This window comes from Malaya genurostris, chromosome 2 (assembly GCF_030247185.1).
Source record: "Malaya genurostris strain Urasoe2022 chromosome 2, Malgen_1.1, whole genome shotgun sequence".
In the NCBI taxonomy this organism is placed as follows: Eukaryota; Metazoa; Arthropoda; class Insecta; order Diptera; family Culicidae; genus Malaya; species Malaya genurostris.
Window position 1 is genome coordinate 72,322,750 of NC_080571.1, and position 14,319 is coordinate 72,337,068.

Genomic DNA, 14,319 nt, shown 5'->3' on the forward strand with positions numbered 1-14,319 from the left:
TGGACCACCTAAGATGCAGCCGCGGTCAACATTTAAATGAAATTATCTTCAAAAAGTAAATGTCATGTACCAATATAACGTTTAAAATAAAGAACCGATGAGATTTTGCAAATTTTATGCGTTTTATTGTTTAAAAAAGTTCTCAAGCTCTTAAAAAATCACCCTGTATTAACCTCGAGCCGAAAAAAGGACGCTTTTCTCACGAACTAAGAAATACAGGGTGATTTTTTAAGAGCTTGAGAACTTTTTTAAACAATAAAACGCATAAAATTTGCAAAATCTCATCGGTTCTTTATTTTAAACGTTAGATTGGTACATGACATTTACTTTTTGAAGATAATTTCATTTAAATGTTGACCGCGGCTGCGTCTTAGGTGGTCCATTCGGAAAATCCGCTTTTTTATCGACAAATTTTGTTCAGCGATGAGGCTCATTTCTGGTTGAATGGCTACGTAAATAAGCAAAATTGCCGCATTTGGAGTGAAGAGCAACCAGAAGCCGTTCAAGAACTGCCCATGCATCCCGAAAAATGCACTGTTTGGTGTGGTTTGTACGCTGGTGGAATCATTGGACCTTATTTTTTCAAAGATGCTGTTGGACGCAACGTTACAGTGAATGGCGATCGCTATCGTTCGATGCTAACAAACTTTTTGTTGCCAAAAATGGAAGAACTGAACTTGGTTGACATGTGGTTTCAACAAGATGGCGCTACATGCCACACAGCTCGCGATTCTATGGCCATTTTGAGGGAAAACTTCGGAGAACAATTCATCTCAAGAAATGGACCGGTAAGTTGGCCACCAAGATCATGCGATTTGACGCCTTTAGACTATTTTTTGTGGGGCTACGTCAAGTCTAAGGTCTACAGAAATAAGCCAGTAACTATTCCAGCTTTGGAAGACAACATTTCCGAAGAAATTCGGGCTATTCCGGCCGAAATGCTCGAAAAAGTTGCCCAAAATTGGACTTTCCGAATTGACCACCTAAGACGCAGCCGCGGTCAACATTTAAATGAAATTATCTTCAAAAAGTAAATGTCATGTACCAATCTAACGTTTAAAATAAAGAACCGATGAGATTTTGCAAATTTTATGCGTTTTATTGTTTAAAAAAGTTCTCAAGCTCTTAAAAAATCACCCTATACATAATCAGTTTTAACTCCCGTGAACGGTTCGTTATTATCCGTGTTCGCTTCCGTCCACCACAATACTTACTGAATAGTATGAGCACAAATGCTGTCGAAGCGAAAGATATATAAATACCAAATTATTCTTATTGACATCGCACAGTCGTATGCTCCTAAACAAGGTTGCTGAATTATGTTTGGATCCGACTTCTGGTTCTGGAAATACAGGATGATATGTGAAACGAAGTTAAAATTGTGTAACTCATTTTTTTCGTAGATGGCTGAACCGAACTAGGATTCAAATAAAATCTAAGAATCATCTAAGATTCAAAGGAACTTACTTCGACATCTCACGAAATATTGAATCGATTGTCACACGTTTAGATTCGATCCGATTTGCAGTTTTGACATTACAGAGTAATGAGTGAATAGAATTTTAAATTGCCGCGGAATGATATAAAAAGGTATCATCTCACTGCTAGGTGGATTAATCACGTTTTAAAAACAACACTACAAATGGTGCGTAAGAGTCAGCAAATGCTTATAATGATGAAATTATCTATCCAGTTTTCTACACTAACCGCAACTATCAAACCTCGAAGCAAAATTCATTTTATTTTTTCTGTTCCACTGAGAATAGATAATAATGTATTAGCACATTGTAAACTTCGTATTGTGAAAATGATTTTCAAGCCACCAACCAGTCGAAAAATTTCTGCAGAAAGTAAATTAGTTGTGTGTGTACGTGTATGCACTTTTCAAATATTTTTTTTTATTGATCCATTTTCTTGGAGATGGCCTGACCAATTTCAGCAAGCTTAGGCTTGTTCAAAAGCCACTATCGGCCTCTTGATTAAGTTCCAAAATCAAACGGCTGTCACTTCTGGCTCCGCAGATATAATGGTATAAGTGACGTAACCAACATAACGCGTTGATTTTGTACCGCTCAATTTTCTCAAAAATGGCTTGATCGATTTTAGCACGCCTAGACTCGTTAGGAAGCTACTATTAATTGTGGATCATGTTCGAAGATCTAAAGACTGCGAACGACGTAAGCGACAAATCGCGCTGTTTTTTATTCATCGCTCAATTTTATCAGAGACGGTACGCTTAAGCTTAATGTACCCGTTTAACAACAGCATGAAAAATATTTTTTTCTTATAGCTTGATCTAGTTGTCATCTTCTTCCCTGGAGAAGAGACATTTTCATTACTATCCAGCAAATGAAGGGGGGGGGGGGGGGGGGGGGGGGCAGTGCTTCGCTTCTCACGCTCTCGTCTCTTTGTTCGGTGTCACTATTGTTGAATAAATCATCGTTATTACTTTTATTTGCCCAGGTGTTGGATGCGTTGTTAACTGCAGCTACCTTGCGTACCTTGTTCTGCATGAGATACGACTGACGCCATTGTACTTTGATGTAGATGTCTTCTTGTCCAGTTTATCACACGGCTTACCATAGTGAACAGCTTTTTGACAATATTGACATGTTGCCATCTGATTGTCATAGGTAACATGTGATTTTCATGGAACTTTTGGATCCTGGCCGAAAATCACATAAAAGGTATAGCTTTTCTCAAGCGCATGCGTAGCAAACGTACACCATTTAGAATACCGGGGGAATAGTTCTTCCACACTTCCTGTTCGAATCTCCGAACCAGGACATAGTTTTGCGAATATAAGGATCGGAATGGCTTGAAAGTAGATCATGCACACGCACTTCTATAGCACTAGCTTCCATATACACTAGTATGTTGTACTTGATGTTTATGGATTCAATTGCATACATATCTCTATAAAACTGGATGTAAACATCATTATTTGTCTTGTTACCGCTCAATTTTCTCAGAAATTACAGAGCCGATTACTACATCTTCCGGTTAATTGTGGAATATAATTTCATTCAAATGGCTGCCTCGGCTGGCCTTGCAGTACGCCATACGGTCGGTCCAGTTTTTTTAGTACATTTTCGATTGTATGCAGCTTTATTTCAGCTATGGCTGCACGAATGTTGTCCTTCAAGGCTTGAATCGTCCCCCCCAGCCGACCAAAAAACGACCGAATTTCGACTGATAATTCGATCTTCGAAGACTGTGCGCAGAAGATCGATCGTAGTGTTGGCTGTGTGGCCCGGAGCGCTGGCTTGTTGGAACCAAATGGTGTCCAAGTCTTCCTCTTCAAGTAACGGGAAGAACCAATCGCTAATCATGGCGCGGTAGCGCTCGCCATTGACCTTGGTGGCAGCTCCTGCCTCATTTTCGAAGAAAAATGGTCCAATGATGCCGCCAGACCAAAATCCGCACCAAACCGTCACTCTGAGGATGCATCGGCTTCTCCATGATAACGTGCGGGTTTTCCGTCCCCCAGATGCGAAAATTTTGCTTATTAACATACCCGCCGAGATGAAAATGTGCCTCATCAGAGAAGATGATTTTTTGGCAAAAATCGGCGTCTTCTTCAAGCTGATCGCAAGTCCAGTTGGCACTATTTTCACGCGTTCCTCAAGCGTGTACACAACCAAATGGTTGTGTACACGCTTGAGGAACGCGTGAAAATAGTGCCGTTCACCTAAGTTTTCGAAATCAAATTTATCATAACTAAGTATTCTTAGAATTTTGAAATTTTGCTTTGCCGAGCCGTAATTGGTTTTTGAAATGTATAAACGGTCACTGTTCCATCCCACGGGGATGATTTTAGAACTGAAAAGTAGTGTTTGTAGCAGAATTTCACAAAGAATCTGAAAATGCAACTCAAAATTATAAAATTTTAGCTAAAACAACCGAAAATTGAAAAAGTTTACATAAACTTTTCTGCATTTTTTTTTATTCCTTGCGCGCTGCTGTTTCGTATTGAGTTGGTGTGAGAAATGCACGGTGGGCACGGTGGCATTATATCGTGAGCAAAAATTACATATCAAATAATGACGCGAATTTATGCAGTGTTGGGTTTTGTGTTGAAATAAAAACGAGTTGAATACAATAAAATGGGTATTGTAAGAAATCGTTTATTTTCTAAGTAGCTGTCATTTATAATGCTAATAATGTCCAACTCTATTGAGTTCAATTCATTGATGTTGCTGAAGCAATAATGCTTGGCTGTGTAATATCGTATAACAGGTATTATTTTAGATTGTAGCCATTTTTATAGCAAAACTAAAACTTCAACATTGACAAGCTACTGAATGAAATGAATACAAGCCAAGTATTATTGTTCATTGCCGTTTCAACCTTCCGAGTAGAGGCGTGCAAAACAGCTCATTTTGGTGAACAGCTCCGAACCGATCAGCTCACCAAAGTGAATCGATTCGATGTATCAGCTCATCAGCTCTTTTAGTTTGAACTTAAGGTTCATTTTGTGCGCCGTTTTTCTTATGCACCGGTTTTCTTTCATATGCATGATCGAAATTGAATCATTGATTTGCAATGATGCAATGAATGCAATGCGTTAGTTTATCTTTAATTGATGTCGACTAAATTGAATCTCTTAAAGAGCCGAAGATCAGCTCGTAGCATGTTCCCTTCCTCATAATGCAGTGAACTGGGTAGCAAATGAGTGAGCTGATGAGCTGCGGTTCTTTTGAAAAGAGCTGTGAGCTGTCAGCTCACTTCAATGATTCGATTCGCTGGAACAGCTCAGGAGCGAATTGCCCATCTCTACTTCCGAGCGAACGGACGTGATTTGGATTTACTGCGAAAGCATTGAAAACCAGTTGTGTGTGTGTGATAAAGTGGTCGGACGATATTGTGTGATAGACAATAGTGCTTTTTCCTCTGAGAGGTTTTTTTTTCGCATTATATAATAGAACAGTGCCTTATTGCGAGCGGTCGATCGAAACGGTACCGTTAGCCGATTATTGTTTCGCCGATCAAGGCCAAGTGTGAGGATTATAAACAAGCGGCCATTGTGTGAGGATTATAAATAAGTGTGCCTTTTCCTCTCGGAGGTTTTTTGCACACCATCAAAGCGGCGATACGCCGATCGACGAAGTCCAGCTTGGTGTCCCCCGTTGGATCTTAGTTAAGTACCTTTACGTCGTTTATTTTTATTTCTTTATTTGACCATTATATTTCCCCCCGAATCATTTGTTTTTGCGCGGAAGTAGTTCCGCTATGCCTATTTTAAATCCTGCCCCCCCCCGCTCCCGATGTTCAAATGGAGACTTCCCTTGTCAGTAAAAAGTCCCGCATAAAGAGCTATCCTGATGGGCTCGCACTACCGGCCGGGCCTTACGCGGTCTATTTCCGGACCAAATCAAAGGAAAAAAAACTGAATATTTTAAAAATATCGCGGGACCTGAATTCGCGATATAATACCATAAAAAGTATAGATAGAATACAACCAGACAAGCTCAGGGTCCTGTTTACCAGCTCAAAACAGGCTAATGAGCTTGTTCAAAAGGATCCTTTTACGCTGGAGTACCGCGTCTACGTGCCAGCTCGTGAAGTCGAAATCGACGGTGTGGTCACCGATTCGAGTTTGACTTGCGAGGATATTCTTAAGTACGGGGCGGGTTGTTTTAAAGACCCCTCACTTAAGAATGTCAAGATACTGGATTGCAAGCGATTGCATTCAGTATCGATCGCCGGGGATGGAACAAAGTCTTATCCCCAATCAGACTCTTATCGTGTGACCTTCGCCGGCTCGGCATTGCCCAACTACATCCTCTTGGACCGGGTTCGTTTGCCTGTTCGTTTATTTGTACCCCGGATAATGAATTGTACCAATTGCAAACAACTGGGGCATACAGCTACTCATTGCAGCAATAAGCCACGTTGTGCTAACTGTGGGGAAGCTCATGCGGACGGCTCTTGCGGTAAGGATGCTGAAAAGTGTCTCTACTGTAAGGAGGGTCCGCATGACCTCTCTGACTGTCCCGCTTACAAACTGCGAGGAGATCGGATGAAGCGTTCCCTGAAGGAACACTCCAAGCGTTCCTTTGCCGAGATGGTTAAGAGTGCCACCCCTCCTAAACATGCAACGAATCCATATGCCTGCTTGTCAACTGACGAGAGCGATTCTGACGACCCTTTGGAAGGTCCATCTTCAGCGGTCCCTCATAGCTGTAGGAAAAGAATGAATAAATCTTCTCATAAGCTACCTAGTAAGGGTTCGAAGGTGTCTTCCGAAGGGCTTCGAAAAGTTACAGCTAACGGGAATCGGGAAAAATCACCGAAGCAAAAAGCTCCTGGTCTCGGAAAACTCAATTCCGAGATGGAATTCCCACCGCTTCCAGGGACTAAAAAATCCCCAAGCGTCCCTGAAAATCCACCAGAGAACCAACTAGGTGCTGGACTTATAAAGTTCTCTGATGTTATGGACTGGATTTTTACAACTTTCAATATTTCAGACCCTCTTAGAAGTATTTTAATTGCTTTCATGCCAACAGTAAAAACATATTTGAAGCAGTTGACTGCAAATTGGCCCCTTCTTTCAGCGATTGTATCTTTCGATGGCTAAATCATCCACCGAGGTCACGGATCTAATCACTGTTTTACAGTGGAATTGCAGAAGTATTATCCCAATAATAGATTCATTTAAATTTCTAGTAAACAATCTGAAATGTGACGCATTTGCATTGTGCGAAACTTGGCTAACTTCTGAAATACCCTTAAACTTTCACGATTTTAACATTATTCGTCTGGATCGAGATAATCCCTATGGAGGAGTACTTTTGGGGATCAAAAAGTGCTATTCTTTCTATCGCATTAACCTCCCCTCGATACCAGGTATTGAAGTTGTCGCATGTCATGTTACAATCAAAGGTAAGGACCTTTGCATTGCTTCCATCTACATTCCCCCAAGAGCCTCGGTTGGGCATCGGTGGCTCAGTGATATCGTAGAGCTCCTTCCTGCACCGACGTTGGTTTTAGGAGACTTTAACTCACACGGTACGGGATGGGGCTGTCTTCACGATGATAACAGATCAACTATGATCCATGATATCTGCGACAACTTCAATATGACAATCTTGAATACGGGAGAAATGACACGGATTCCTGCACCACCAGCAAGACCAAGTGCGCTGGATTTGTCCCTTTGCTCGACATCGCTACGGTTGGATTGCACGTGGGAGGTAATTCCTGATCCCCACGGTAGCGATCATCTACCGATCGTAATATCAATCACCAGCGGCTCAAAACCATCGAAGACAATCAATGTTTCGTATGACCTCACACGAAATATTGATTGGAATAGCTATGCGACCTCGATATCTGAGAAACTTGAAAGAACTCAACAACTTCCTCCGGAGGAAGAGTACACGTTTTTGGCTGGCTTGATTCTCGACACCGCAACTCAAGCTCAGACGAAACGTGTACCCGGCGCGAAAACTAACATCCGTCCTCCCAACCCGTGGTGGGACAAAGAGTGCACAAATTTAAACGCGGAGAGAGCCTCCGCGTACAAAATATTCAGAAAAAATGGAACACCTGATAATTACCGGAATTACGCGGCGTTAGACGTTAAAATTAAAAACTTGATTAGAGCTAAGAAACGCGGTTACTGGCGTCGGTTTATAGACGGCTTAACGAAAGAAACATCTATGAGTACTCTTTGGAACACAGCCCGACGAATGCGCAATCATAACACCACGAATGAAAGCGAGGAATATTCCAACCGCTGGATATTCGATTTCGCTAAAAAAGTATGCCCAGACTCTGTTCCGGAACAGAAGATCACCCGCGCCGCGACACCAAATACAAACGAAACACCGTTTTCGATGGTAGAGCTCTCACTTGCACTCTTGTCATGTAACAATAAAGCCCCGGGATTAGACAGAATAAAATTCAACTTGTTGAAAAATCTGCCAGACCCCGCCAAAAGGCGCTTGTTGAGTTTATTCAATAAGTTCCTTGAGGACAACATTGTTCCACATGACTGGAGACAAGTGAAAGTGATCGCCATTCAAAAACCAGGAAAATCAGCCTCCGATCACAATTCGTATCGGCCGATTGCTATGCTTTCCTGTATCCGGAAATTGTTCGAAAAAATGATTCTTTTCCGTCTAGACAATTGGGTCGAAACTAATGGCTTACTTTCAGATACACAATTTGGTTTCCGCAGGGGTAAAGGAACGAACGATTGTCTTGCGTTGCTCTCAACAGAAATTCAAATGGCATTTGCTCGTAAAGAACAAATGGCGTCAGTTTTCCTTGACATTAAGGGGGCTTTTGACTCAGTTTCTATAAATATCCTATCTGAGAAGCTGCATCAGCATGGTCTTTCGCCAGTTTTGAACAACTTTTTACATAATGTATTGTCTGAGAAACACATGTATTTCGCGCATGGTGATTTGTCGACAATACGATTCAGTTACATGGGTCTTCCTCAGGGCTCATGCTTAAGCCCCCTTCTATACAATTTTTACGTAAACGACATCGATAAATGTATCAACACATCTTGCACGCTAAGACAACTTGCCGACGACAGCGTTGTGTCTATTATAGGACCCAAAGCTGGCGATCTGCAAGGGCCGTTACAAGATACTCTTGTCAACTTATCCACATGGGCTCTTCAAATGGGTATCGAATTCTCTACGGAGAAAACTGAGCTGGTTGTATTTTCGAGAAAGCGAGAACCAGCACAATTACAGCTTCAACTAGGGGGTGAAACCATAGCTCAGGTCTTCACATTTAAATATCTCGGGGTCTGGTTCGACTCCAAAGGCACCTGGGGATGTCACATTAGGTATCTGAAAAAAAAAAATGCCAACAAAGAATCAACTTTCTTCGTACAATAACCGGGTCGTGGTGGGGTGCCCATCCAGGAGACCTGATCAGGCTGTACCAAACAACGATATTGTCCGTGATGGAATACGGATGCTTTTGCTTCCGATCCGCGGCGAACACTCATTTCATCATGCTGGAAAGAATTCAGTATCGTTGTTTGCGTATTGCCTTGGGTTGCATGCAATCGACTCATACGATGAGCCTCGAAGTGCTGGCGGGTGTTCTCCCATTGAAAAACCGGTTCTGGGATCTCTCATATCGTTTGCTCATTCGATGCGACATTTTGAATCCTCTGGTGATTGAAAATTTCGAAAGGTTAGTTGAGCTTAATTCTCAAACCCGTTTTATGTCCTTGTATTTTGATTACAAGGCTCAGAATATTAATCCTTCTTTGTTTGTTTCCAACCGTGCTCATTTCTTGGATACTTCTGATTCTACTGTGTTTTTCGACACATCCATGAGAGAAGAAATTCGTGGAATTCCGGCTCACGTGCGCCCTCAAGTGGCCCCAAATATTTTTTATAATAAATTTAGAACAGTCAACTGTGAAAAGGTGTTTTACACTGACGGATCAAACATCAACGAGTCCACAGGCTTCGGCATCTTCAATCAAAACATCACCGCTTCTTACAAACTCAGTGATCCGGCTTCAGTTTACGTCGCAGAATTAGCTGCTATTCAGTACACCCTCGAGATCATTGAAACGTTGCCCAAAGACCATTACTTCATTGTCACGGACAGTCTAAGCTCAATAGAAGCTCTCCGAGCAATGAAGCCAGGAAAGTATCCCCCTTATTTCCTGGGGAAAATACGGGAACATTTGAGTACTTTATCTGAACGGTCTTATTTAATATCGTTAGTCTGGGTCCCTTCGCATTGTTCCATTCCGGGCAATGAAAAGGCAGACTCATTGGCTAAAGTGGGCGCATTAGAAGGTGATATTTATGAAAGACCAATCTGCTTCAATGAATTTTTCAGTATCTCTCGTCAGAAAACTCTCGAAAGTTGGCAAACTTCATGGAGCAATGACGAACTGGGACGATGGCTACACTCCATTATCCCTAAGGTATCGACGAAACCTTGGTTCAAGGGGATGAACGTGAGTCGTGATTTCATTCGCGTTATGTCACGACTCATGTCAAATCACTATACATTCAACGCACATCTCCGGCGTATCGGGATCGTGGAGAGCGGGCTCTGCACCTGTGGCGACGGTTATCAGGACATCGAGCATGTCGTGTGGTCGTGCGTAGAGTATCGCGACGCCAGGTCGAAGCTACTGGAATCCCTCAGGGCCCGAGGTAGACCGCCTGAGGTTCCGGTTCGGGATGTGTTGGCGAGTCGGGATAGTTCATATATGCTTCTCATATACCAGTTTCTCAAACACATTAATATACAAGTGTAATCTGTTACATCTGGCTTAGAAAGTTCCTCCTATTTATCGACGTTGTTTCAACTGTGGCTAAGAATTATTTCTCAACTGCAGGTTCGACACTAACTTCCGCCGATTATCCCGATTCCTCATCTGTCCACCATCTTCATCGGAACTAACAAGATCTTTTTGCTGTCACTAACCTTCGCTTCCCCCCTCCCCGTCTCTTCACCATCTCGATGTCAACTAATTAGATCTCTGTCGTTTTAGTCATTTCATTCCCATATCCCCTTTTTACTCCGTTTTCCGCAATATTTACTTCGCTATATTTTTTTTTCATTTTCTTCTGTAACAACACCATCATCGCCCACGGAAACTTATCAACAGCATGCGGGCCACCCGCCGGGTATTCGTAACCTGGGGGTGTTTCCCGCGGACCCACACGGACCGAAGAATGCGGCCAACATGAATATTCACCAACGCCATATGGAAGACTCTCATGAAATATTCAATTCACCGGCCGATCACCACATGAAGGCTGGATCTGCCAAAGTCAACCACTGCGACCCAAATATGACATTACTTAATGATACAACCCTAGTTTTAAGTTAGTCGTAAATTTTAAATTAGTAAAAGCCCTTGGCATCTTAGAGCTTAAGCAGTGTGCCTTAAACATTATATTCTTGAATAAAAAAAAAAAAGTATTATTGTTCATTAACCTGATATACAAACAAAGTGATAAACATTGAGGGTCAGCTTCGTGCCAGTTAGCATGGAAAACTTATTGGAATTCATTGGTTTTTCAATTATTATGAATACAATGAATCAACGCTTGATTTTGCTTTCAAAATCTATTGAATAATAAGGAATTACGAAATAACTTTATATTCAGTTTCGTGCCCCAAATATGTGCTTGAGAAAAGATTCACTAAATAATTTTAACTGCATGGTATGATGAACAATTAGTTATAATTGGAATGTATTCCAATAATGTAATCCAAGAAATTATTAAACTATTGATGATTTCTGGCACCGGAAGCCAGAGGACATTTGATCTTCGGTTCGTTATCGTTGAAACAGACATTTCTAGACTCATCATGCTATATAATTCCGAAAGTCGCTTCCGAAAAAAAGTTAATGGTGAATACTTTTACGTAAATTCTATCTCATCGGCGGGAAGGGCCTGGTGAATGACTGGCAAAGATATCGAAAATACTTGAAAGTTCTCTTGTCTTCAATCGTTTTTTTGAAGGAGAATCCATGCTTGTTACTAAACTCAGGCATATACATGGTTAGCAAGTTAGTCAATACATATACATATAACCTCATGTTAATCATTCATAATTACTCATGATTTATAGCTCTAGTGTAAGAGTAATCACTAACAATAATGACTGAATTAGCATATATTCAAAGTGTGAAGAATTCAAAAATCCTTTACGCCCAGTATTTTTTACAAGCCAATATAACGAGAGGCCCACTGCGCTCAATCATTGAAAAAAGTTTGGTTCGTTCAACTGAAGCGGATAAAATTTTGCGCGCATTTTATAACACTACATTTCACCTTAAGGTTACCAATGTGGTTATAACCGCTAGTTAAAAAAAAGTTAGATGCTGGATCCTGTATAAATTACCGAGATCTTCGTCGCTTTTAGAAACAAATTATGTCATGTCATGTCAGGCATGTCATTTACAGTAGGAAAAACGATTCGATTTTCCGCATAAAATCAGAATTCGGCTGCAACGAAAGTAATGGCTCAATAAAACATTGAATATTTAAAAAAATATATCATACCGGAATCCAATCAATTTCATGCAGTTGATTAGCGTTTCTCCCGTTTGTGTAAGGATTCTCTGGGGGATCTCTTGTCACGAATAAACGCCAAACATTGAACAAATTTGTTCTTAATATCACGAAACATGTCGCTGTATTTGGATTGAGTTTTTAGATCTTATTCACATCGCTCAATTCTGAACTGAAGTAAAATGGCCCCTTTAATGAATGACCGAATTTCGGTTGTCTAAAAGCTGTTTACCGAGATTCCGGTAAGTTGACATCATTAATTTGCTGATTCCGGCAAAATGACCAATTACTGGCAAACATTTATATAATTAGTATAATTGCCGAGAAATCGGAAATAATAAACCAACAATTTTGGAAAAAGTTATCTTAGCCGGAATTTCAGTAAAATATCGCTTTGCCGTTCGTTTTCGGCATCTTTTTTTCGCCGAGATCAAAACTAAGTTTTAAGTGTGTAGGTTGTTTGATAAGCTCACAATTCTAATAACCGAGAATAGATTCTTACAAATGTTTCAATGAGACTATTTAATTGGCAAGATAGTGTGTCGCTTGAGCGAATTAGTCCTGAAAATTTCCTATTCGAAAAAGGTTTTTTGCATCATTCTAAAAATTAAAGTCACCCTAATACCTCCTATATCCAAACACGGCTTATTTGACACTTATTTTGCTCTGAAGGCACGTCAAATACAAAATATAAGATTAATCTCAGTGCTTGAATTTTTGGTACATCATTTTCTTTTACGAATTTATATTCCCACAACTTCAAACATTTATATTTCAGGTATAGTTCTCTGCACCGGTATTGTAATCTGTAACCTGAGTGTTCGGAAGGTTCTGTACAAGTCGCACCACAAAATGCGCCGCCAATTCCGCTCAATTCAGCCAACACCCATGTTGGAACGGTCCACGACGCGTATATCACAGAAATCGGCCAGTTTCACCGATTCGTCTATCTTTCGGATGGTAGGCGAACCCACGACCGAGGAAATTCGATTCGCCAAACTTATGACCTTCCTCAGCATCAGTTTCCTGGCCTGTTGGCTTCCCCAGATGGTGAGTGTTAAGTGATTATTCACATACCCTTCACACACACAAAAACAAAAAAAAACATGATGCTTCAAAGTCCATCATTGAAAGTAATCTCTTGAGACTAATTGCGGCACGCCTCTTTTCGAGTTGTAATCCGACCAAATTGTGTCATAATGAAATGTAAAGCAATGAGACTACCCCTGTCCTGTTACTGGCTCCTAACGGTTTTTCGATGATGTACACCCGTTGTGACGCAAACCCCGTAAATTGATTATGTTGCTCTCTCTCTTTATCATCCTTCCAACCAGGTTTCAATACTGCTGGCCCAGCTGCTGGATGAAAAAGTTCAAACCCGGTTCAATTGGTTTTTCCGTCTCTCGGACATCCTGATTTTGCTACATTTCATGCTGGACCCGTACATCTACGTGCTGCTGAGGCAAAGTGGTCGGAGTGACTTGCGGACTATGATCCGGTACGTGTTCAGTCGGGATCAGTTCAACATCGTGGAAACGGCCCTCAGCCCCATACAAAAAACAACCAACTCGTCGCCTCTGCCCTAAGTCAAAACAACAAAAAAACAAACCTGCACTAACACAAAAAACCCAACCCAAACCGAAATCCAAAGTCAAGACTGCTTGTTTTACGCTTTGTCTCCCCTACCGCAGGTTGGCGTGGCCGTCGCGCAAAGCCCCCGCAAAGGATAAAGGACGGGACACGGTAACCACAACAGACACGAGTGATTAAGGAGGAAGGATGCCTTCCCGAGGGTTATATTCCTTTTGATTTTTTGTTAACTGATTGGAATAATCCGTGAAAGACACTTTAACGTGTGGCATATTTTGATACTTTCGTATACATTCCACAAAATATTTGGCTTGTTTAAAGACCAAGCTGTGCGTGGAGCCTGAAAAAATAACAAAGATGTATTTTTGAATGTGATCGAACGTTGTTAAACAACGGCTATAAAGTTATCGAATAAAAAAAAACAAATTATTTAAACTATTGTGTTTTAATTATATCATTAACATGTACAGTAAAGTCCTCTATAGCGCAGATTATTGGTGGCATGAGAAAGGATCCAAGTAAATATTCGAATGCCTTATGATTCTGATTATAATTTATGAGTTTTGTAATTGATTCTGCAATCACTATCTGTATCGTCTGGGGTCGATCACGGGTGTTATTGGGATAGGGACGGTAATTTAACTAAGCAAAATGAAACCACTGAGCTTAGGTAGAAACGTGATCACTGATATAAGTCAACTTT

General features: G+C 41.0%; 1 protein-coding gene across 2 annotated transcripts in view; it reads left to right on the plus strand.

Annotated features, from left to right (window-relative positions):
- The window catches only part of LOC131427977 (prostaglandin E2 receptor EP4 subtype), a 39,804-nt gene extending 25,753 nt beyond the window's left edge, over positions 1-14,051 (plus strand). The window contains exons 4-6 of one of the 2 annotated variants that reach the window (XM_058591593.1): positions 12,805-13,076; positions 13,361-13,524; positions 13,718-14,051. In XM_058591593.1, the coding sequence (XP_058447576.1) occupies positions 12,805-13,076; positions 13,361-13,524; positions 13,718-13,796 (515 nt within the window). In that variant the 3' untranslated portion in view covers positions 13,797-14,051. Of the gene's footprint in view, positions 1-12,804; positions 13,077-13,360 lie in introns of both variants that reach the window. The other variant, XM_058591592.1, reaches the window with a different exon arrangement.
- Positions 14,052-14,319: the final 268 nt, after the last annotated feature.